Consider the following 25240-nt stretch of genomic DNA (forward strand, 5'->3'; position numbering starts at 1 on the left):
AGGACCCAGGAGATCTAGATCCAACTCCAGGCTCTGCCACAACCTTCCCATGGACACTGAGTAATCTGTCTGCATCCCATGTTTGTGGGAGGAGGCCTGTGGCCAGGTGATGACTCACCAGCCCAGCACCTCCTGCTGGTCGTCTTGGGAATTAGCTCTTCCCCCTGCAATTTGGGCCTCCCCACCCCGGGGAAGCCCCAACCCTCTATCCCCACCTTGCCTCAGTGGCTACTGCCAGTCACCATCTAACCCCTGCTCACTGGGCAGACTGCAGTCTGTTAACCACTCATCATCAGCAAGGGGGGTTAGGACCTGCTGCCTTTGCCTATCTTTGGACTGTCCCTCTGCAGCCCTAGTACCCATTTGTGGGCCTGTAACTCGGTCTGCAGCCTGGGGCATTGCTAGGCTGGAGCTCCCCAGCTCCCTCTGCCCTTCCCCAGCACTGCTCCACCCTAGGTACCCTCCTCAGCTTCCCAGGCAGCCAGGTCCTTCTCTCTCTCTCTCTCTCTCTCTCTCTAAGTGGCTGGAGAGAGAGTCTCTCTGTCCTTCTGGCCCACCGCCCTCTTATGAGGGCCAGTTGGGCCCTGACTGCACTGGCTGCATCTGTGGCTGCTTTGCCAATCAGCCCAGCCTTTCCCCTGCCACAGCCCTTTCCCAGGGTTGTTTTAAACCCTTCAGGGCAGGAGCGGGGTAACCATCCCATTACAAGGCTAATACATCCCCATGGTGTTATATAGGTTCATGGGTGCAGGTGAGGCTCCCAGAAGCTGTGATGATGGGGCCAACATAGACCCACCGACATTCCTGGTAGTGTTTACAGGCCAGATTTCTGCCAGCTGCTCCTCCTACATTGTGTATCATTATCTCGCTCTCTCTTGTTCCTCCATTTGCCAGGTCTTCCTTGCCTAAGATGACACAGCAGATGCGGGACATTCAGCTGGCCCAGGCCAGGAAGCCACCAGGGCCCTCCTCCCCGAACGCCGCCAAGAGGCTTTACCGCAACCTCTCGGGGAAGTTCCGCGTTAACTACACTTCATTCGATGAGGGCAGCTTGCCAGGGAGGAGTGAGAAGGAGAAGCTACGCAAGGCCTATCTTGTGAGTGCTCTGGGCTTGCGGATGTTCATACCAAAACGCAGCCCTGTGGTAATGCTCGGTGTACCCCAGTGTGACTCCATTGGTGGCAGAGACAAGCGGGGGTGAGTGGGCAGAACCCTGGCTGTGCCCCATCCTTTGTGCACACAACCCAGCAACAGAGCTGGCTGGATGTCTGGAGGGGTGGAGGGTGAGCTGCAGTAAATTCTGTCCCTCCTGGAGCAGGTCAGTCCAGTCCTGAATTGTTCCTCGGGATAGGGTCATTTGCATTTTCTTAAAACAAAAGATTAGTATTGTCAGCTCCTTGGGGCAGGGACCGTCGTTTGGTTCTGTATGTACCGCGCCTAGTGCAGTAGGGTCCCAGTCCATGGCTGGGGCTCCTCATGGCTACAGTAATACAAACCAATCAGTACAGGCCTAGGTGCCTGACAAATCCACCAGGATTCTGTGCACTGTGTTAGGCATGGAACAGCTGTGGATAACGATCCCCTTTCCTAAGGGTATTGTGATGTCGAGGATCAGCCTCTCTGGTAGAGATTGGCAATAGATCCCATTCCATACCTACTTCCTTTTCAGAGTCTGTTTTGTGGATAGGCGTGAGGCTCGGCTCTCCATCCACCTGGCGCAGAATATGCTGAGAATCCCATGTAATGACTTGGAATAGAGCCTAGCCAAATCTCAGTGAGGAAAGTGGGGTGAGGCTGCAATACCCAGCAGCCCAGGTTCAGTGGGCCCCATTTCTTGTGTCATTGCAGTTTCAGAGCAATGCGGCTCTCTTTGAGGCTGTTGAGCTGCAGGATCTGGAGAGGGTGCAGGAGCTGCTAAAACAGTACAGCCCAGAGGAGCTGGACCTTAACACCCCAAACAGCGAGGGGCTGCTGCCGCTGGATATCGCCATCATGACCAACAATGCCCCCATTGCCAGGATGCTGCTGCAGGCCGGAGCCAAGGAGAGTCCACACTGTAAGTCACCATTACAAGGTATTTTTCTCACCCTCTTCTGCTCTGATGTGTCTCACGTGCTGTCTTAGATGCTAATGGAGCTCTGCTTACCATAGCATCTAGGCACCCTAGTGCCTGGGCCAGTGTCTTCCTCTTTGAGATTCCACTCTGCTCCACTGACCTAAAGAAAGAAGGCAGTGAGGATCTGGGGAAGGCTGATGGGAGGAGGCTTGTAGTGCAAGGAGTGGTGCAAAGGGAGACATGTGAGATCTTGAGGGTAGCGAGAAGGTGGCTGCATTGAGGTGACACAGGCCACTGGTTTCGGGGACTTGATCTAAAACTAGGAGGGAACCAGACAGCAGGAGTGCTCAGGAGAGATTTCTGTAAGGCCTTCCTGTGGAATGGACAGCCAAGGGCTGCAGGACAGGCTGAGCTGGGAGCATGTGGGTTTCTAAAGAGAGCACAGTAGGAATTTAAAATAGGCTGGTGATGGCACTGGGGGAGGCCAAAGGAGGAGGCCTATGTGTCCCTTCTGCCATAGGTGATTGCCCTTCTGAGACTGGCAGCATGTGTTTCCTGAGGGAGGGGCAAGTGAATGTCTCTTTGCAGTGCCACTCCCAGAGCTTGCCACTTGCTACCCTTTGCTGGCCACATACAGCTGCTTGGTGAAGTGAAAGGGGAGTGCTCTGTACAGCAGAGGGTGGGAAGATGGAGCTAGGAGATCCTCTTGGCCTCTCCTGGATCTCCTGTGATCTCAGAGTCTCTTCCAGATAAAGGAGCTGGTGGGTAAAGACCTCCTGTGTTGTTTGCTCAGCATAGAGGTGTGGGGATTGAGTGTCCCATAAAGAGCTGTCAAGGTTCCTTCCCCACTCTGGACTTTAGAGTACAGATATGAGGACCTGCATGTGAACCTCTAAACTGAATTATCAGCTTAGATTTGGTTTTGCTGCCACCACTCCCAAATACTAACTCCCCTCCCTGGGTAGTCTTGAGAGACTTCTTCACCAAGTTCCTGGTGAACACCGATCCAACTCCTTGGATCTTAACACAAGGAGAATGTAACCATCCCCCCTCCTTTCCCCCACCAATTCCTGGTGAGTCCAGATCCAATCCCCTTGGATCTTAAAACAAGGAAAAATCAATCAGGTTCTTAAAAAGAAAGCTTTTAATTAAAGAAAGAAAGGTAAAAATCATCTCTGTAAAATCAGGATGGAAAATAACTTCACAGGGTAATCAGATTCATAGAGCCCAGAGGAACCCCCTCTAGCCTTAGGTTCAAAGTTACAGCAAACAGAGGAAAATCCTCTTAGCAAAAAGGAACATTTACAAGTTGAGAAAACAAAGATCAAACTAACACGCCTTGCCTGGCTGTTACTTACAAGTTTGAAATATGAGAGACTTGTGCAGGAAGATTTGGAGAGCTTGGATTGATGTCCGGTCCCTCTTAGTCCCAAGAGCGAACAACTCAAAAACAAAGAGCACACAAACAAAAGCCTCCCCCACCAAGATTTGAAAGTATCTTGTCCCCTTATTGGTCCTTTGGGTCAGGTGTCAGCCAGGTTACCTGAGCTTCTTAACGCTTTACAAGTAAAAGGATTTTAGTGGCTCTGGCCAGGAGGGATTTTGTAGTATTGTGCACAGGAGGGCTGTTCCCTTCCTTTTACAGTTATGACAAGAGCCATGAACGGTTTGTCCAGTGCCATGTGGGAATGAGGTTCCCCTGTTTAAATGGAGTTGCTTAGTTTAATCTGTACAAGGGGGTGCCCTGTTATGTTTATCAGTCTGCCTTCAGGGATGGAGGAATATTCTGTCCCCCAGCAACGAGGCTATGCTGTATTGCGGACTGGGCTGGGAGTGGGCCCATGCAGACAGCATGTAGTGGGGATAGCTGGCAGAAGAGCAGACAGAAACCAGGAGTTCAGACAGACAGCCGGGTTCCTTTGCCTCCAGTGGAGTCAGGAAAGCCTGCAGGCTCCCCTGGGAAGGATGGACATGGCTTAGAGCAGCTGTGAATATCAGAAGGTATCATCCCATGTGGAAAGCCAAATCACTCTCACAGGTGGAAGGGTTGAAGGCAGGTTGTGCTGCAGCTTGTTGACTCATCTAATTGGCTTGATGGAGGTCTCATTTCCTACAACAGCCTCTGTTCTGAGCAGGAGGAAATACCTGCTAGCGGCAGGGAAGGGGGTTGGCTTCGTGTTTTAAGGGAGTAATAGAAGAATGATCACAGTTGCTTTCTGCAGACAAACAGCATGACTCTTACTTTTCCTGGACTGTGGGGTATTCTAGAGCAGGCACATTGCATAGTGGTGGGCGAATCTCAGAAGGTCAGAGACCACAGTCAGTCCTGATCAGCACTTAGCCATTCAGACACTGATCCCAGTTCTCCAAGCCAGCTGAGTTTGTGCAGTGGGGCCAGGGGAGCTGGTGGGAACAGGCTCAAGGGTGCTCACTCTGCCGCTTGCCCTAGGAAGTGGCCAAGTGCCTGGGAATAGACAGCAACCCTTTTCTCTCCAGAAGGCTTTAGTTTGGAGCCATAGGCCAGCTCCAGCAGCCTGTGAGAAGGACACGAGCACTAGTCTGGAACACTACACCAAGGGGTGGGGACGGGAAGGCAGCCTGGCTAGTAGATCTGTGACTACATGGACCTCCTGGCTGTAGGGGCACCACAGGCATCACCTCCTAAAGCCCTGTTCAAAGCCCACTCACTCCAGCTGTGTGCATGGGAGTGAGGATTTGAACCCAGGTAGCTCTGGGGCATTGGTCATGGCCATTGCCGATGACGCTGCCTGGAGGCTGTGAATCAGGCCAAGTAGCTGATGGACATATCACAGTGTAGATAAGGGAGGAGCACAGGGCACAGCATAGAATCAAAGACGTGTTGGGTGTTTGCGTGCAGTGGGCTGGACCTAACTGCCCTGTCTTCTTTCCCTCTTGCTTCTCTGCCCCTGGCAGTCATGAGCCTGGAGAGCCGTGCCTTGCATCTGGCAACGCTGGTGCGGGAGGCAGAGCAGCGAGTCAATGAGTTCACAGCACAGGTGGCAAATGAGACGCCCAACACTGACTGCTCAGAGAAGGAGAAGCAGCTGAAGTCCTGGGAGTGGCGCTACCGGCTTTACAAGCGCATGAAAGCTGGTTTTGAGCATGCCTGTGAGTGCCCCATGGACCTGCACGTGGCACGGGGTGGGGATGACAAGCACCAGCACAGGGAGCAGGTGGGAAGTGGTGCATGGCTGGGGAGTGGAACTCTGGGAAGAGAGTTGCATGGAGCTGGGGGGATTGCCATGGGAGCTGCAGATTGATACTCTCCCAGATAGTCACAGCAGAGTGCACTCTGCCCTGAGCCTCCCCATGACTGAACACTGCTGTACCTACTCCTGTCCTTTCTGTTCCTAGGTGCGCCGGACCCACCCGCTAATGTGCACCTGTCTGTGGCCAGCAGCAGTTCTGTGCAGGTTACCTTCGGGGAGCCCCTAAGTATCAACTCAGCCGTTGTCACCAAATACAAAGGTGAGGCCATGGGAGAACCACGTGCCTGTGGCCCCTACAGAATGCCAGAAGAGGGCAGGCCCAATGCTCCCGTGCTCAGGGGTAGAAGGCAGCATGGTCTGATAGTTAGGGCACCAGGCTAGGAGTCAGGAGAGCTGAGATTTATTCCCAGCTCTGGCAGTGAATTTCAGGGACCTGGTGTGAGTCATTTTCCCCTCCCCATCTGTACAGTGATAGTGGTATTAAAGTGCTGGGAACTATAGCTGAAAAGAGCTCCTGTGATATCCGAGCCTGTGTGATTTCACTGCAGGCCAGTGATCTCTGCTATGGCTTGAGGCAAAAGTTTTTCTGCCTCCCTCCCTCCTTCTTCGACACAACTGTTGATAAAGAATAAAAATCCACAGGGTAATTGCGTGGCAGCCTGGTTATTGCTGAATGATCCCTTTCCTGTCACTACTAATTGATACCGGACACTGGGCATTAATGGGAATGAATGTCCATAGGAATAATGTTTGTAATGACATTATTAAGCCTGTGCGAGGGAATCTCAAATTCCAACTCAGGATGCGCCCCTAGCAAAACCCTGGTCCAATAACCCTGGAAACGTCAGGAAGTTTGTCTGTATATTTGAACTTTGCAGCTGGCCCGAACCTACTCTGGGCTGAACCAGGATTCGTACACACCCAGACAGAGGAGAAGTTTGGGTCTGGAGCTGAACTTTGCAACCCTCTCTCTTCCTCGGGTTGATCTCTGGATCCCACAGGAACAAGGCCCATTTGGCGCTAGCACCTGCTGCTGCAGAGGGATTTCCGATCCCTCCTTTTCAATCTGGTGTGTCCTCTAATATCTTTGGCTTTCACAAGAGTTTTCTTTTACCAGGCACCACCAAATCCTGATGTTTAATCTACTTTATCTGTTCTTCCTCTATTCCTTTCTCTTGCCTTTGTCTGGTCCATGTATCTTTCTTTTTATCTCCAGACTCGTCTGTCTGTCTGTCCATTTAGCCTGTCTGTCTGCCTCTCCATCTCTTTCCCCAAATGCTCTATGCTCAGTCTCTGCTATGTACAGAAATACAGTTGAGCCCGCGGAGCGCCTGTATTGTGCCAAATGCCTGGGGGCTCTCCAGGCAGTTGATTTCCGATCCATATCATACTTTCTCCCATTCACTCCGCTGTGCCTTTTCTCAGACATCTCTGCAGCATACGCAGCTGGCCTGGCTATATCTAGTTCTTTGATTTCATAGTCAATCCCCCTACAGCAGCTGTACCGTCCATGGCAGCCTGGCACTGTAAGCTAGCCCAGTCTGCCTGCCAAGCGCTACATCCCTCTCCTTGTTCACGAACGCCTCCCAATGACTGACAAGGCCGTGGGGCTCTCTTTGTTTGCAGTTGAGTGGAGCTGTTCCCCAACTTTCTCCCCTCCCCTCGGGGAAGTGGTGATTGACAAACTAAGGAACCTGCACTTCACCATCCAGGGGCTCATGTCGGTAAGTGAGCACAGCACCACATCCCTTCACTCTGAGTCATGGCAACAAGGCTGTGTGAGCGGTAAAGAGGGGTGACGGGCCCCAGGCAGAGCTGCCCTACCCAGATGGGGGCAGTACTAGTGTCATCTGAGGGCAGCTGAGCAAGGCCGCAGCCTGTTCTTTAGCTGGCATCGCCCTCTCCAGGATTACTCCCTGCCGGGACCTGGCTGCACTCAGAGTGATAGTCACCTTTGTGTGGCCCTCTGGACTGAGGTGAATTTCAGCCTGAATGAGTCCCTGCACAAAACCCCATATGTGCCCTCTCCAGGGATTACCCATACTGTGCCCTGTGGGCGTGGCACCACACTGGGAGCCACAGAGCCCCCTGCAGATCCAAGCAGCCGTGTGGTGAGTGCATTCTCCCAGGGTTCTGTATTACAGTTGCCATATTTAGTCAGTTTGGGGCAAAATTTCCAAAGAGAGGCAAGGTGCGTCTTCCACCTGCAGTTTTGAATTATGAGTTCACATGTGGATACATGCCTGTCTGGCTCCCCAAAAACATGGCTGCCAGTTGTACCCGCAAATAAGGTACTGAGCCTTTGCTCTTTTGCACAAATACCCGTGGTGCTTTTCTCCAAGAGACAAGACAAAGGAGAAGGAACCTTAAAAAGCCAAAAGACAGAACAGCTCAGCCCCGTACGCCATTATGCATATTTGAACACATATGTTTGGAGTGATCTTCCCTACCTGACACTACTAGGTGCAGGGCACAGTGTTAATGGAAGAAATGAGTGCAGGGGTCATTGTTAGTGCTGGGGAATGGTTCTGGACTGAGAGCGCAGCGCTAGGTTCAGTGCAAGGTCTATACCAGTGTAAGGCACAGGCCCCTGGGGGTGGAAAGGTCACTGGGGGAAGAGGTCATGGCAGTACAAATCTGCTGCCACTTCCATTGCAGCTAGAGGACTGTTGGGAGCGGAGACAGTGAGCAGCACTGTCCAGGAAGGGGGCAGCCAGAAGGCATGCTGGTTCTGATTTTCCTCTGGCCAGCCATGGAGCCACATTTGCTGCAGATCCTGGGGACAGCACTCCAGATCAATGAGCCCCTCAGCCCTAGTGCCATGAAGGACTCCTGCTCTTTGTCATGCTGCTAGCAGTTTGGGGAAGTGACTCATCTCTCCCCAAACCCCCATCCCCCCCCGGAGGGGATGGCTTATCCCTGGTCACAGGCAGGATGGCATCCACCAGTTTACCCTTATGAGTGGCATCTTCCATATAACCCCTAGACCCTGAGGGGACTGGAGATGTATCTGTCTTCCATGGCACAGCCTTGGCTACTTTGTATGGTGAGGGAATGAGGAGGAGGGAATTCCCAGGCATGCAGGATCCCCAAGCAGGAGGGAAAATAGGTTCATTCACTAAGCCTCTAATTTATCCCCTGTCTCCCACCCTGCTCCTATCTCTACCCAGGCTCCTACTAGCCAGCAAATCATGGGCCAATTCCTCAGCCACCTGCAAAGATCAGACTCTTTCACCAACTCCTTAGCTCATTGGCTCTCAACCTTTCCACACTACTTCACCCCTTTCAGGAAAAGGATTTGTCTTGCATACCCCCAAGTTTCACCTCACTTAAAAACTACCTGCTTACAAAATCAGACATAAAAATACAAAAGTGTTACAGCACACTATTACTGACAAATTGTTTATGTTCTCATTTTTACCATATAATTATGAAATAAATTGATTGGAATACAAATATTGTACGTACATTTCAGTGTATAGTCTATAGAAAAGTATAAACAAGTCATTGTCTGTATGAAATTTTAGTTTGTACTGACTTCGCTAGTGCTTTTTATGTAGCCTGTTGTAAAACTAGGCAAATATCTAGAGGAGTTGCTGTACCCTCTGGAAGACCTCTGTGAACCTCCAGGGTATGCATACCCTGGTTGAGAACCACGCCCTTAGCTAACTGGGGACGAAAACCAGCCTCCGGTTCCATCTCCGAGTGCTTACCAAGGTCCTGGCCTGGTTTTGGCCAATGCCTCTGAAACCCTTCAGGGCCCATGTTGCCTGTTAGCCGCCTCCTTCCCAGGGTGTTATGGAGCAGTTCAGAAAGCAAACACGGGAACTATGGCTCTGAGAAGTACGGCTCAGTGACGAACTTGAAACGTGGCAGCTGAGTCAGAGATGTAGCTTTTAAGCCAATGTGCCAAGTCTCTCACACAAGCCCCAGCCTGAGTGCAGTAGTCTTATCTGGAGCAGGGGTGAGGAAGTGAAAAGGCCATTGGAGACTCCTCATCAGGGGGGCAGAGAGATCATGAGAGACACTCCTGCAGTGAATGGATGGAGTTCCTGTCTTGGTGTAAGACAATTTTATAGTGGGAGGGGAGTTTGAGCAGGAGGAGCTAGACATTAAAGCTAAACACAGAAGTTCACTATAATGCTATGTCTACGCTCATGACAGCATGTAGTGTACATGCACTGTGTGTAATTACATGCCACAGAGAAAGGCTCCGGCATTTGGGGAGGCCCTGGGGAAGGGCTCCGGTGGCTGGGGAGGCCGCGGGGACACTGCACTGCTAAAAATAGCACTGTGGCAGGGGAGGCATTGCTTGGGCATGTGGAGAGCATGTAGGGTACATATCCTAGCATTCAGGTGCATAGAGCACTCTACTCACCTAAGCCTACCTCTCCATGTACTGTTTACGCCTGTGCTAGCTGGTGCCTGTACTCTACACTCCGCTGCAAGTGTAGACGTACCCTAAATCACTCACAGTCTGACATAATTGGTCATCTCTGCTCCATATAGCTCCTAGGCTTGAATAGCAAGGGAAGCTGCAGAGCAGGGTTGGGGTGCATTAGCAGAGTCAGATGGGGCTCTGGGTTGGGATAGGGGTGCTGCAGGGAAAGGATGAGTGTGATTGAATGAGCTGTGTGAAGGGTACAGGACTAAAGAGCCAGGTCAGGATCAAACACATTGTCAGAGCTGTGTGTGGGCCTGAGACAGGAGGAAGGAAGGAGTATTGTAGGTAGTGATGGGAAAGTCTTCAACAGAGCTGCAGGGCAGTGTAGGACTAGAAAGGGAGGCAGTGCTGTGAGTCAGGGTGGATGGCCAGTGATGGAGCTGCAATACCAATGGGATGTTGCAGGTCAGAGTGGAAGGGCATTAACACAGTGGGCCAAAGGGGTTTAGCGGCTTTGGAAAATCCCACAAGGTGCCTAAAATCTGGCCCACTGTGCCCCACTCTAACCAGAGCCACCATCGTCCGTTTCATGAGCACTGAAAGCATTGGTCCGTCCATCCATCTCCCAAAAAACCCAAAGCTCTTAATCCACAAACTCATGGCATGAACCGTAGCTGTCCATTCTGCAGCTGCTTCTGCATGAGCACGGATGATTGCAGGCTATGTCATTTATTTGGCCCCTCACCTCCCAGCTTGCGGCACTCTCCTCTGTGTAGCAGGAGCAGGGGGTGGATAATGCCGTGGAGATGCTCCAAGGGAAGGAAGGCTGCAGGGAACCCTCCTCCTTTACAAGTGCTGGAAGCAGTGGGATGCTATGTGTCTGTGAGACTTTCCAGTCATATTTACTGCTGCTTACTTCCCCATCCCCTGCAGGGCACGGCCTACTATGTCCAGGTGTCGGCCTACAACATGAAGGGCTGGGGACCCCCGCAAGCCTCAGTGCCACCTTTTGCTATTCCCTCCAGTAAGTACGAGCATGGGGGACTGTGCATATGGGGGCTGCTGCCTGCCTTGTGTGCACTGGATTAGACTTCTGAGGGTGGTTGTGGATTTTACAGGCCTGACTCCCACTTACAGCAAGGCCACTTGGCACCACTCTGGCAGGCAAAAAGGGCCTGAAAGTGGGAGCAAATGACTTCCACTCACTTTAAGGCCCCTTTACACTTTTTAAGCAGTGCAAAGCAGCTTTATGGTGAATCAGAAGTAGAATCTAGATATCTATCTACGTCTTGATCTTGAGATGTATGTGTAATGCTGTATATGGAAATAATGTAGAGAACTAGATCCAGTTGTAGAACTGTGTGTATAATAATATAGAGAGATTTGGATGTGGATGTATATTGTGTGTATAAATATATGTTGATCTCTATATAAATCTAGATGTAGCTCTGTATATAGAACATGTGTATAAATAACTGGATCTGCATTCTGCTATGTGTGTATAATAATGGGTGTATATATGTACAGTAATGTGTATAGATAGTGCATCTGAGTACCATTTACTCTGAAATGGCTGTTCTGGCAGTGAGTCTAAATTACATTTAGACTCACTTTAAAGTCTCTTTACAGTGCAGGAGCAATGTAAAGCTGCCTTAGCATAATGAGAATCAGGTTGTGCGTGTGTGTGTGCACGTGTGTTTGCATTATATGTGTGCATATCGATATAGCAGGTATGTATTAATCCAGTTGAAGTTAAATAGACTATTTGTTTATTTTTATCTTCTTTAATATTACTCCCCTGTATACAGATCTCTCTCGTTCCCAGTGTAATATAGCCTAGCACCTCCCTGGGTGTTTTTAAAGCTCCTAAAAATAGTGCCAAGTCCCAGCCAAAGTTAACAGAGCTGAACTTTCCATGGAAAACAGCAGTGTGCCAGACAGGGGGATTTAAACCAATTTAACATACAGCTAATGGTCAGCCCTGGTTCCCCCTTGCGCAGCAGCTCTGCCACCTTGTAACCAGCTGGAGCTGGCCAGAGGGATTATTTATTTATTTGTCTAGGGGCATTGTACTATCAGCACTGACTGGTCTCAGGAAGCTTCAGCTCCAGGGAAGTCCTGGAGGAAGACACTGGAAAGATTTTTAAACAACAGTCAAGAGCAGCAACAGACACGACCTTGTTCTTTACCTTGATTTGTCATCTTCTCCTGCTGCCACAGCTGTTAGTTCAACCACTCGCAGTTACTTTTGGGTGGGCGGGTGGCACAGGGATGCTAACGATGGCCAATGTTTCTCCAGAACCCAAACTGACCCAGAGAGAGAGAGAGAGAGACAGGGTGAGATGGGGAGCAAAAGAGAGATCTGTGCTGTCTCTGAAGAATGACCCAAGATCAGTCTCCAAAGCCTACTTGCTGCCACGGTACAGTGCAGGTTTTGCATGGCCGTCACAAAATGGGCTCCCCAGCTCCAGCATCTGCCTGTCCCATCTATTCATAAGAGAAAGGAACATCTGTGTTATTGTTCCACTGAATCTTGGCTCCTCTCTTCTGTACTCTGTAGCTTTAAAAAATATCGGTCCTGATCCTCCACGAGTGTCAATGTGCATGGATCCAGTGAAGAGAACTGCATCTGTTTGCATCCTCTGGGGATCTGGCCCAATATTCCATGCAAGGCATGTAATTTGTCCTGCCCAGTGAGCCACCCTGGTGACTTCTGTTTTTCTCTAGGCAGCTATGCCTCCCAGCTAGCATCACTAACTGAGCTCCAAGGGTTGCTCACTTCATCCCATCCATCTCAGGAAAGCATAGCCATGAGAGGCCCATGGGCAAGAGAAAAGAAGACAAAGAAGGCTTTCTCACAGGCTCCATAGACCCCTGCCCCATGACATGACTACAGTAGTTTTCTCCTGCCTATGGAGTGGGCAGATGAGGCAGCCATGTAGCATGCTGTGACTTAATGGAAACCTGTCATTAGAGGATGGGATAGAAAATAGAAGGAAACAGCTGTTCCTGAACATTAGCTGTGAAGCTTGAAGGGGGTAGCTGAGGCTCCATCAACCTGAGGCAGCTTTAGCACTGGTCAAACCTACACTGGGGTAATAGTCACTTTCCTTCCCCATAGACTGGCGGGAATATGATGGGAGAGCACCAAGGCGAAGGGGACAAGCCGAAGCCTTAGATCACCTTCTCAGCCAGGTGAAGACTGTGCACCAGCATTGTGTCTGCCATGGTGAGTCCGGGTTTGCAGGCCGATGCAAATCTTACGGTTTCTACAGCACAGGCAGGACCGGCGCTAGGGGTTTGAGTGCCCTAGGTGGACGGCAATTTCGCCGCCCCATGTGCTGGTCCCGCGGCTCCGGTGGAGCTGCCGTAGTGGTGCCTGCAGAGGGTCCAGTGCTCTGTGGCTCCAGTGGAGCTGCCGCAGTCATGCCTGTGGGCAGTCCACCGGAGCCGCGCGAGGAGCCGACCGTCCGCAAGCACGACTGCGGCAGCTCCACTGGAGCTGCCTGCCGCCCCCTCCGGCTAAATGACGCCCACCAATTATTCTGGTGCCCTAGGCAATTGCCTAGGCTGCCTAAATGGTATCGCTGGCCCTGAGCACAGGCTAGGGTAGCACGTGAGCCAACCCCTACTAGCTAGGAAGAGTTGCTCCTAGGGATGAAGTCAGACTAGACAGGCACAAGAGGGGTAGTTCTGGTAGCTAAGTTTTAACATTAGAATCAATACAGCTTGTCCCTCCCTACAACATGTTCCTTTGCACATGACAGTGCTGTTCTTGGTGGAGTGGTGCCCATTCAGAAGATGTTAGATGACTTTGGGGTGGGCCTGCCGCCCTCCACTTGCATTGCTGCTTAGCAGAGGGAGCTACTGGGAACCACTGGTACACTGCTGGTATCAGCAGGGTCAGAGGAAAGAGGAAGACAAAGCCACTGCCAGTGTCCTGTCTGAAAAGACGTGAAGGAGGCAGTTAGTGAAAGCATGGGGGAGGAGATTTCAACCAGATTCTCTTTTATGGTGAGGAACATCCAGAGGCTCTGGGCTGACTGAGATCTGCACCCCAGTCCTGGTGTGTCACAGAGACTCTTTTGAGATCACTGGTATTGCTGGCTTCCAGAACAGCCTTTCTCGCTGTACCTCTGCATTTCTGCTCCGAGTTCTGAAACTGCAGAAGTCTCACAAGCTTGTAGCAAGTTAGCAGAGAAGTGGGGCTGGTATCAGGCTATAAAACCCTTTCACCTACGGGTCACTGGTTCAAACTCAACCCTGGGGCCATGTGGAGAAGCTTGCACCACCCATGCACCATACCTGGTCTCTGATTAAAGACAGAACTGTCACCCCAGCACTATTCACTGGCATTAAGCGTTTCCAGGGTCAGCATGCTGTGGTGGTAGGCACTGTACAAATAGCACCTCCACAGCCTGATTTACTGTTCTTTATGCTGCCTTGTTCTCCAGAGTCCTGCAAGAACCAGCCCCAGAGCAGGAAGCACTCAGTCTCCAAAAGCCTGAAGCACCTTTTTCACCCTGGCAGCAAGTTCTTAAAGACTCTGAAAAGGTAAGTGCTGGTGAAAGGGCAGGGGCAACTCTATCCTCAGGGTGTCCCTAAACCTCTGCATGCCAGAATCTGGGACTGAACGACAGCAAATTGATCACTCAATAAATTACCCCGTTCTGTTCACTCGAGCTGGAAGCATCTGGCACTGGCCACTGTCAGACAATGCAGTGCTGGGCTAGATGGACTGTTGATCTGACCGAGTATGGCCACTCTTACGTTCTAATGTCTGGGAGCATGTCTCCCATTGTAGACAAATACCACACTGTCATGGAGTAAAGCGGCCTGGGCCTGGCTTCCTGCATATGATAAAAACAGCAGCAATACTTAATGAAAACCTGGGCTTCGATAGAAAAGGCTGTTTCTGCTCTTGGAGGAGATGGGCTCATCCTCAGGGATAAGCTAGTCAGCAAGGGGAGCTGGCTGCTGGCTTGCCCTGAGCACTGGCGACAGTGGAGCTCTGAGAGACTGCAGAAAACAGTCATTTAGGAAATCTGTCCCCTTGCTGTTACACACACCTTCCCTGCTTTCCTGCATCTTGTAATCCCTGCTTCTGGGAAAAAGACACCTTTGGAAAATAACCTACCCCGCAGTGATAACGGGCTTTCCCCCAAAATCTATCTCCTTTCTTCCCACAGGGGCCTGTATCTCACCTCCATCTTCTACAAAGATGACAACATCCTGGTGACACATGAGGATCAGATCCCTGTGGTGGAGATAGATGACACCTACTCCTGCCTACTCATGCAGGACTTCCTCTGGTTCACCAAGGTAACACATGTGGCTACTGTGTCCTGCATGCTATGGCCTTAGCACTTGTGATTGCAGACCATCTTTCCTACACTGCCACCATACAGGCACTGGTGAAATTAGGGCTCAGAGCAGTGCATCATCCAGGTAAGTGCTTTGCTGCGGGATTCTTTTAACAAGATCAAGGAAAGACTCAGATTTTACCTGCCACTGTCTGAAGCCAGCCTTGTTCCATTTCTGTTGCTGAGTAGATGTAGTAGCCCCATAATGATTTACTACTGCAGTTCTTTCACCCTCAGCTACCTGGATCTGGGTTTGTCCTGAGGGCTGAAGTTTAGCTGGGCTGAGCACAGGTGCACCATCTCAGTGGCAGCCTAGGCGGATGAAATTAGTGAGTGCTACTTCTGTGACTTACACCAAGGATTAAGCCCACCGCACATCTGGCAGCTCCTGGGCTTCCTGATGTTGCCTCTGGGCATTTCTCTGTGATGCTACCATCATGTACTCTACACAGCATGGCTATAGAATGCCATGGAGAGCTCATTGCAGTGAGACGCTAGTAAAGCCAGTGTGAATCAAGCTATACACTAGTGCCAACCTCCAATTGGCAGCCACTGGCACCAATTGGGGCGATGGAGCTCAGTGGCACATACAATTTCCAGGACTGTAGCTCGTCTCACTTTCTGTACTAATGAGAAACCTCTTGGAAGATGCTTCCACACAGCCCAAGCACTGATGACATGCCTAAAGCTTTTAATGGAGAAGAAACTTAACATATCCACTTGCAGTGGCTGCATAGACCCCCCGCCTTGTGTGTGCCTATTGTGTGCCACCCATCTGCACCGCTTTGGATTTGTACCACCTTTCTCTGAAGGGATATTCTGCCTCTTTGTCAGCAGCCTTGTGTTTGTCTGTGTCACTGCTGCCTTTTGCTGCAGTAGCAGCGTTGAAGGACCAGTGTTGTCACTTCCGTAGGATCATGTAGAACCAGGCATACAGGATACAACTGTAGTGCAGCGTGTTCGGGAGTCAGCATTGAAGTGGTGGAAAGGGACTCTGCCAAGTAGTTCAAGCCCAGCGTTTGATCTCCCATATCTTAAAATGGTTCTAATCTGTTGAGGAGCACCCTCTGGGATGTCCCAGATGTAGGTTTTAAAAGGCCTCAATTGCAAAGATGTTAAAATGCACGGACAACATTTATGCAGGACCTACACAAATCCAATGTTTTATTTTTGCTCTTGTAGTGTGCAGCTATCCCTCATCTCTGAGCTGTGCTGACGTTACTGGGGGTTGAACAGGTCTCCTGGGTGACGGGCGTGGTGTAAAATCCTAGGTGGGGGCGTGTTGTTAATGGTTCTGCTCCATACACTGTAGGTTGCCTGCATGTGGGATGAAATCTTGTGGCTGCGTCAGTGTCTCACCGTCTCCCAGTCATCCTGCTCCTGTGTCCTGCAGACACGCTTCAAGATGCTGCTGGCCATCTCACAAATGCAGGTGAGAGGAGGTGCATGAGAAAGAAGCAGTGGGCCCAACAGCCTTGCTGTGTGGGGCATCTCTTATTGAGACAGACTTTCTGTACCAATCCAGTAATGTCAGCAGGGGGACATTCTGACCTGGGAATCCTACTGCAGTATTACATGGAAGTGATGTCATGAGACACACCCAGTCACTCCCTACCCTACCTAGCGGAACACAAGGACCTAGTGTGTGGTAGACTGCCTTTTGGGAGATCCATGTTGGACTAGGGTCCTACCAAATTCACGGCCATGAAAGATGCATCACGGACCATAAAATCTGGTCTCCGCTGGTGAAATCTAGTCTTTTATATGCTTTTACTCTATACTATACAGATTTCACCAGGGAGACCAGCATTTCTCAAACTGGGGGTCTTGACCCAAAAGGGTGTTGCAGGGGTGTCACAAGGTTATTTTAGGGGGGTTAAGTATCAGAGGGGTAGCCGTGTTAGTCTGGATCTGTAAAAGCAGCAAAGAATCCTGTGGCACCTTATAGACTAACAGACGCTTTGGAGCATGAGCTTTCGTGGGTGAATACCCACTTTGTCAGATGCATGTCTGACAAAGTGGGTATTCACCCTCGAAAGCTCATGCTCCAAAGCATCTGTTAGTCTATAAAGTGCCACGGATTCTTTGCTGCTTTTAGGGGGATTGGGGTGTTGCCACTCTTACTTCTGTGCTGCCTTCAGAGGTGGGTGGCCAGAGAGCGGCTGTAGGCCAGGAGCCCAGCTCAGAAGGCAGAACTGCCGCCAGCAGCAACACAGAAGTGAGGATGGCATGGTATGGTATTGCCACCCTTCTGCACTGCTGCCTTCAGATCTGGGTGGCCGGACAGTGGTGGCTGCTGACTGAGGGTCTAGCTCTGCAGGCAGCAGAACAGAAGTAAGTGTGGCAATACAGTACCCTGCCATCCTTACTTCTGTGCTGCTGCTGGTGGCAGCTCTGTATTCAGAGCTGGATTCCTGGCCTGCAGCCACTGCTTTCCAGCTGCCCAGCTCTGAAGGCAGTGCCGTCGCCACCAGCAGTGCAGAAGTAAGGGGTAGCAGTACTGTAACCCATCCTACAATAACCTTGCGACTCCCACCCTCCCAAAACTCCTCTTTGGGTCAGGACCTCTAAAATTACAGCACTGTGAAATTTCAGACTTAAATAGCTGAAATAATGAAAATTATTATTTTTTAAAAGCCTATGACCAAGAAATTGACCAAAATGGACCATGAATTTGGAAGGGCCCTAATGATAACCTCGGGTTTTAGCCCGCCACTCTTACCAGCACCCTTGACCACTATCGCTTTCTTTATCCTCTCAGAGTCCGCCAGGCTAAATGCTGCAGCTGAGGGGTGTAGGGTGGTATATGAAAAGGTCCTCCATGCATGCCCCTGGCCAAGACTGGATAGACAAAAGGATGCCCATGCCCTTCATAACCCACCACTCCAGCCCCCTCCCCAGACACAGAAACAGCCTCCTCTCAGGATATGGCATGGCTAGCTTCCTGCAGAGCCAGGTCAGTCAGTGCTGCTCCATGAGTCTCCTATCTATGTCTCTGTCTATGAAGGGGCTGCTAGGAATCCAGGACTTGGGACAGGTCTTCTTTGAACCAATAAAAGACAAGCAAGGCAACATCTTGATAGTAACACTGAAGGAGGTGAAAACCAACCAGACTTTTGAGAGCGTCCGCTGGGTCCCCCTCTCCAAGCTGCAGACAAGCCGCAAGTCCGTCTCCTCTCCAGAAGAGCCCACCTCTCTGGATATGCTGCTGATGACAATGCAGGTACCCATTCTCATGCCAAAGGAGGGCTTGGAGGGGGGAGACGGATCATGGGAAGTTTTAGGAGAATAAGGCTCAGGAGCCGATCTGGGGTCTGTCTCTCCTGAGCAGTCTGTGGCGAGTCCCCTCAATGTGGTGTTTAGTTCTCCGTATACTTGTTTACCTTTTTTTATCCCAGTTGCTCTTTTTGTTTCCCTGAGCTGTTTCTTGCCTCAGCCTGTTAGCAAACCTCTGCAAAGAATTTCCCCTTCCTGATGGCCTGGCCTGGCCTTTGTCTTTGCACACTCTGATTCTTGTACTGCAGCCTCTCTCCTTTCTCTTTCCTTCAGACATGTGTCTGTCTCAACAAGATCTCCTCAAGCACCTTTACAGGGGCTCTTGAGGCTGCTGACGCAAAGCCATTGTCAATGCCAGCTAGGATTAACTGCGGGCAAACCACAAAAAGTTTGTTTGTGAGGCTCTTGAATCTCAGGGGATTGCAACATGAGGCGGACAATCTGGCAACAGGCTCTTTTGTGTGGTTGCCAGTCCTTCCAGTTCTCTGCTGTTGGTGCGCTGGTCCTGGCTGGAGACTGGAAGTGCAGATGAAATGACTGAACAGAACTCATTCAAACTGCACATGCAGTTCAATCTGGGGCTGAGGCCTGGTATGGTTCTTATTTTATCCAGGTCTGTTCACCCCTCTCTGCCTAGGACTCCAAAAGGGCAAGTTTCCTCAGAGCCATCCCTGACAGCCCCAGTCCTGCCATTGTCCATCTGCCGATTGTATATAGAGGTAGAGAGGATGAGGGAGAGTCCTGCCATGTGGAATGCTTTATGCTGACCTCTTCTTCCTCCTCAGGACAAGCTGGCTTACCACCAGAGAAGTAGCCAAGCCCTCGCCCCAGGCCTCTACCTGGCCTATCTGAAGCTCTGCAGTGCAGTGGACCAGATCCGAGTGCTGGTGCCTGAACAGTTACCCAACATCCTTTGCCATGTGAAAATACGGACCAATCCCAACATCTCCAGGTGGGCATGCAGAGCAGCTGAAGTCCTAAGTGGCTTAGCTTGGCCAGCCAAGATCGTTTCTGAAATCAAGACCCCAAAATCCCACCTTTACTACCTGCCTCTCCCACACTATCATCCCTGCCGTTAGCTTTACATTCTGCTCCAAACCCAATCCATTGCTGCCTGGGACATCCAAGGCACCAGCTGCTCTGTAAGCTATAATTGAACCATGACCTAGTGCTATCCCCTGTAGCCGAGATTTAAACCAGGGCCCTGTGCTCTTCCCTCTTGCTCTTCCGCCAGCTAGGAGACTGTTATGAGGAGCTGCTGGCTACTGTTCAGATGCCTCCCCAAAGGAAGGTGAAGCTCAGGCTGCATTTCAGGGATGAATGTCATGGCTCACAGTACATACCTGCTGATGCATGCTCACTGACATGTGGCTGTGGGCAGTCCTGAATGATAGCAAGTCTCTGGTTTCTCTCTGTGATTGTCTCTCCTTCTCCAGGGAGGAATGGGAGTGGCTACAGAACCTGGCCAATTTGGAGGAACCAAGTCCCACTGAGCCAGAGTCTGAGACTTCCCAGAACCTCTTGTATCAGGAGCTCCAAGGGGCCATTAAGGAGCTGGTGAACCTGGTCAACATCCCCCTGCAAGAGGTACTGGTAGAAGTGGGAGCTGAGGGGTGTGGGTGGAATGGCGGGAGGTGTAGTCTGCACAGCCGGCTGGCTTGTGCCATGGCAAACCAGCCACCTCAGCCTCTGGAGGCGGGATTGGCCCCTTTGTGGTTAAAGTGTTCTTTGTATTTCCTTGCCCCACAAACTGAATTGAGTTTGTGGGGCTCCCTGGCTACAAGCATGTCTCTGTCCCTGCCCCAGAGACAGAGCTGGGAGCCACTCTCCAAGTTTGGCACCTCCTAAGTAACTGACCTTGGATCTAAAACAAAACAGTTCTGTTTTGATTGGCAGTAGCACCTGGCTCTGCCTGAGGCGAATTGTTTCAGCTCACCGCAGTGACGGGACACCTCTTCCAGCTAACCACAGTGACGGGACACCTCTTCCAGCTAACCTTTGGTGAAAGCTGGACTCACTGGGGCATACTGAGAATTGATCTCTTTTCCCCCATTCAGTTTCCAACCCAGGGTCTTGATACAGCAAGGTCCATAGGTGGGTGAGCATTCCTAATGCTTAACATTAGGTGCGTACTGGATTGGGGCTGAGGTCACTGCAGGGGTGGGTGGAGGGTCTCTCTCTCTCTCTCTCTTGGATTTTGCTTTAAGGAAGTCGACTTGTATCAGCAACACAAAGGCTATCAGAGGAGGTGAGGTGTCCAAGCTATCCCAGAACAAAGAGGGTGTGGGATGGTAATACAGCATAACAAAGCAATGGAGCCTGGCACCTGAAGAGTAAATGATGGATGCTAATTATCTCCCTGTCAGTGCGGAGCTCCACTGGGAGCCTTTGTCATATGGGAAGTGGTGATGCTGAAAGCAAGCTCGGTGTGCGAGGGAGCGCTCTGCCGTCAGCCATGCTTTGGGACCTTCCTGCCTAAGACAAAGAGGGGCGATGACTTTGAGCTGCTGTGGTTACACTGGCAGAAATAATGCATTGTTCCTCCTTTTTTCTTTGAATGCTGCAGGCTAAAGATTTCCGTCTGTACAGTCAGGAGGTGCTAGACTTCGGGGGACAAGTCTCCTTTCTCCTGCTGCTTCCTCCATCTGATGACGTCTGCACTGCCCCGGGCCAGAACAGCCCCTACACCCCTCGCTCTGGCTTCCTCACATTGCCTCTCCAGATCTTTGAGCTAGGTGAGAACATCCCTGCTTCTTGTGTCCTCTAATCTTGGATCTGACTGTGACCTGCATGGTACTGCTCCAGAACACCTCCCTCTTGCCCTTCTCCTGCCTTCCTTCCCCACCAGACCCTTCGCAACCCTTTGGGCCCTGCAGTGATAGGCAGTGCCTTCCCCCTGCTTAGGGGCACATTCCCCTGCCCTAACAAAGCCAGCGTGGAGGAGTCTTCCAGTGGTTTAGAGAGTCACCTCACTGCTGAGCACCACCACAGTCAGGGCAGGAGCGATCCCACCTTAGGGAGGGCTTTTAGAGTTCCTGGAAGAGGGGCTTTTAGAGTCTGGTGGGATGCAGGTCCCGCAGGGAAGGAGGATGTGCAGGAGGGGTTCTCAAAGCTTCTCAGGTGCCAGGGAGTGGGTGGGAACTCACACTGTTGTGAGTTTTGTGGTTGTCTTGCCTGTCTTTGGTAACAGGAGTGCTGACCCGGTCCCCACAGAGAGGTGAGTATCTCCTATGTCGCGGTGATCCACCTTGTTCTCTCCTGTGTGTGGAAGGGGAAAGTCTCCTGCTGTCCTTGTTAAATGGGATTGTCCTGTAGTGTCTGCAGGAGCCAGGGGCTCCAGGGGAGAAAGCAAGACTGTGGCTCCAGAGAAGCAAGGCGTTGGGGTAGCTGCTGTAGGTACAAAGCCTGCTTTTGCCACACAGCTTGCTGAAGAGGGCAGACTGAAATGGCTCAGTCTGCTGGGTCCACTCAGGACTTACAAGAATGAGCTCTTTGCTTTTGATTGTGATGTTGCTGACTGAGGTCTTTCCAGCTGCCTGGACTGCTAACCACACTAGCTTGTTCACCCCCCAGCTCTTCAGAGAGCAGCGTGACAGATGCTAGCAGAATAGTGATGGTAGCTGCTGCACCTACCATTCACTGCATCTCTGTGCTATCCCAGCTCAGCCCCTGTCATGCACTCTCTGCAGGGCCGACTCCAGGGGTTTTGCCGCCCCAAGGAGCCAAAAAAAAAAAAAAAGCCGTGATCGCAATCGTGATCGCGATCTGCGGCAGTTCAGCAGGAGGTCTTTCTTTCCGAGCGGAAGGGAGGGACCCTCTGCTGAATTGCCTCCGAATACCTGAAAGTGCTGCCCCACTCCGGAGTTGCCGCCCCAAGCACCTGCTTGATAAGCTGGTGCCTGGAACCAGCCCTGACTCTCTGCATTCCTCTGGGCAGCCACCAGGAGGAGAGAACAATGGCTGCCCCTCGTTACAGCTCAGATACACCTGTGAGGAGGGCCAGTCCCTCCATCCCATTCCAGCCATCTCCATAGAGGATGTCACTTCCCTGAGATAGTGCTAAATCCAGTACTTGGACCTGGGCTAGCCCTGCAGCATGGAAGCTCTTGCAGAGTTAGCAGTGATAACAAAAGATGGGCCTTTGTCCATACTCAGTCCTGCTTTCCCCAACTGTGGATTTCACCCTCAGTAATGGAGAACACCCTCCCCTCATGTAGTTTGAGCAGAATTCAGCCTTCACGTATGTGCAGTCCTGTCTTCAGAGTCCTTGATGCATCTCTGCCGGGTTCAGTCTGTTCACACAGCATCAGCTGTTCCCACCTCGCAGTGGCCCTCCCGCCATCGGCTGACCTTCCCCTCTCGCCCTTTGCTTTTCCAGTTCACTTCTTCACGTATGACCGAGAGTTCATCAGCCAGTATTGCCAGGTGTCTGCGCTCCTGGAGCTGGAGTCTCTCCTTTCCCAGCAGAGCCTCAGGGAAGCCTTCTCAGATGCTGAGCTCTCCACAGCTAAGCAGAGACACCAGCAGGTTCAGGACTACATACAGGTATGTGACAGAAGAGGGGCGTAGTGAGTGGGACCTGCTCAGGGCTGGGCTGCCATGCCAGCATTCTGTGCACCCTGTATGGGTTGTCCAGAAGCTCCCATGTCCATCATAAGATTACCCACTTTAGGTTGGCATGATCTGGCATGGATCTCCCTCTGCCAGCTGTGCATCATCTACAGCTCACAGGCCCAGAGCCTCAAAGGTATTTAGGCTCCTAACTCCCATTGGAATCAATGGGCATTGGGAGTCTAAAACCTTTGAGGCTCTGGGCCATTTCCATTGTAGTTATCAGCTCTGCTGTCCTGCACTGAAGTACTTTACAGTGCTTCTCTGACCTAGCAGTGATGGTCTGCAGGGGAAGTGGCAGCAGCAGGCGCTCTGTCAAGCCACCCTGTTCTGATGCAGTGCTCCCATTAACAATGCTAATGGCAAGCCTGAAACCTGCCCTGCTGGGACTCCCTTTGGAAGTGCATTCTGGGTATGCAAATGCAAAGAGCACGCCTTGCCTTTGCTTCCAGAGTTTCCATTGCCACAGCAAGGAGCTCTTGCAAATGGGGCAGGCTGTGCAGAGGCCACTAGGTGAGTGTGGTAGCATGTTGCTGTGCTTAGGGCACCATGCTGGGAGCTAAGAGAGCTGAGTTCTGTTCCTGGCTCTTTTGCTGACCTGGTTCCCGAGACCGTCACCATTCTGTGCTGCAGTTTCAAAAGGGGAGAGGAAGGATGGTCCAGTGGTCAGGGTACGGACATGGAAGATCTGGGTTCAATTCCCTGGTCTGCCACAGATGTTCTGTGTGACCACAGGCAGGTCATTTAGCTGTTCTGTGTCTCGGTTCCTCTCTGTACAACCAGGATAACAGCCCTTCCCTACCCCTGGGGCATTGTGAGGGTAAATACACTAAAGATTGTGAGGTTCTCAGATGCTGGGATGGGGGCCAGCTCGGTACCTGAGATGCATAGATAGATTCTCACCCAACCTTTACAAAATGCTTTCAGATCAGCAGATGAAACACCTTACAGAATTGCTACGTGCTGTTATATCCAAGGGATTCTGGGGCTCATGAAACAGCAGTGACATCCTCTGCGAAATGACTCCCCTCGAGGATGTTCCTGGCACCATTATCCCAATACCATGCCCCTGTGCACTCAGGGATGTGTGACCTTGCCTGTGGTTGCTTGGGGCCAGGGAGAGACCTGTTATTTTTTTTAAATGGGTTCTTTATCTTTTGCCGTGGCAGCAAATGGAGGAGATCTGGCGTGAGATGCGCTGGATGATGGATGCCTTGCAGCATGCCCGATACAAGCAGCCATCTTGTGGCGTGCCTCTCACCTGGTTCCTCAATGAATCCAGCGGTGCAATGAAGGAGAAAACACAGTCCACGTCATCGCATCTGGACTACCTCCCCTCCCCCACTCCATCTCCAGAAACCAGTCGCAAGCTCAACTCTGGTAAGGGATCCTGATGCGTTCTGAAGCACCTAGTCAGGTGTTGCCTAGTGAGTTCATGTGTATCATACAACTGGGAGTGTTGCAGCTGCTTGTAAATATTCTGTGAATGAAATCTGACCGGTGAGCTTTCAAAGTCTAATGGGTCTGGCATTCTCAGATCCTTCATAGAAACCTGTCAGGTTAGAGTGGAAGGTTTTGCTACCCAGATCCCATCTGATGCTTGCATTAAGGCTATGAATAGAAAAATGACTCTGTAATGATGGTATCTAATTATTCCACATATGCTCTATATGCTTTATTATCCTTTATTATTATTATGGTTCCTAGAAGGCTCATTCATGGATCTGCGCTCCATTGTGCTAGGCACACACACAAAAATGACAGACTCTGCCCCAAGCAGCTGATCATCCAAGTACAATTTCTATAGCTTTCATACCCAGTTGGCTCAGCTCACAAGTCATAACAGGTGCCTCTAAGTAACAGCACTGCAGACTCCACCTGGAATCTTGAAAATAAATCTAGGTGCATCCTGTCTCCAGTACCATCACCAGTGATAAAGGTTCGAGGAGCTGTGCTGGGGACCCACATAGCAATTGGCTGCCTGGCATCAGAACCTAGCCAACAGTTGAGTTAATGAATCAGGGGGAAGGCTAGAATCCAGATCACTCTGCTGGCTTGGCATATTTCTCTGACTCCGTGCATAGGGCTCTGAAAAGCAAGAGGCAGCAGACAGCTGCAAAGCCAGGGTGGCATTTACATAGCTGAATGAGTACCATGAGCTCCGTGTTAAGTAGGCACTGACCCTGTGAATGAACGAGCAGCACTGGGAAGGAGGAATCAAAGATGGGCCTTGAGAACTCAGACACAGTGGTGTCATGGTCTGAGGGTCATTTGTTAGAAGTCAAGGAGGAGGGTGGAATGTTCACTCAGGAAGCATCAT

At 51.1% G+C, this 25240-nt stretch overlaps 1 protein-coding gene across 12 annotated transcripts in view; it reads left to right on the top strand.

Moving 5' to 3' along the window:
* LOC127058304 (ankyrin repeat and fibronectin type-III domain-containing protein 1-like) overlaps window positions 1-25240 on the top strand; it is a 698608-nt gene that overhangs the window by 668612 nt on the left and 4756 nt on the right. For 10 of the 12 annotated variants that reach the window (XM_050968088.1, XM_050968089.1, XM_050968080.1 and 7 more), the window contains 16 exons: window positions 895-1096; window positions 1849-2074; window positions 4991-5185; window positions 5432-5545; window positions 6913-7010; window positions 10604-10694; window positions 12792-12899; window positions 14125-14224; window positions 14860-14992; window positions 16346-16465; window positions 18041-18256; window positions 19095-19261; window positions 19746-19896; window positions 20876-21044; window positions 22688-22854; window positions 24090-24300. In XM_050968088.1, coding sequence (XP_050824045.1) covers window positions 895-1096; window positions 1849-2074; window positions 4991-5185; window positions 5432-5545; window positions 6913-7010; window positions 10604-10694; window positions 12792-12899; window positions 14125-14224; window positions 14860-14992; window positions 16346-16465; window positions 18041-18256; window positions 19095-19261; window positions 19746-19896; window positions 20876-21044; window positions 22688-22854; window positions 24090-24300 — 2468 coding nt within the window. The remainder of the gene's footprint in view (window positions 1-894; window positions 1097-1848; window positions 2075-4990; window positions 5186-5431; window positions 5546-6912; window positions 7011-10603; window positions 10695-12791; window positions 12900-14124; window positions 14225-14859; window positions 14993-16345; window positions 16466-18040; window positions 18257-19094; window positions 19262-19745; window positions 19897-20875; window positions 21045-22687; window positions 22855-24089; window positions 24301-25240) is intronic. The other 2 variants (XM_050968086.1, XM_050968087.1) reach the window with 1 other exon arrangement.

The sequence above is a fragment of the Gopherus flavomarginatus genome, chromosome 9 (genome assembly GCF_025201925.1).
Source record: "Gopherus flavomarginatus isolate rGopFla2 chromosome 9, rGopFla2.mat.asm, whole genome shotgun sequence".
In the NCBI taxonomy this organism is placed as follows: Eukaryota; Metazoa; Chordata; order Testudines; family Testudinidae; genus Gopherus; species Gopherus flavomarginatus.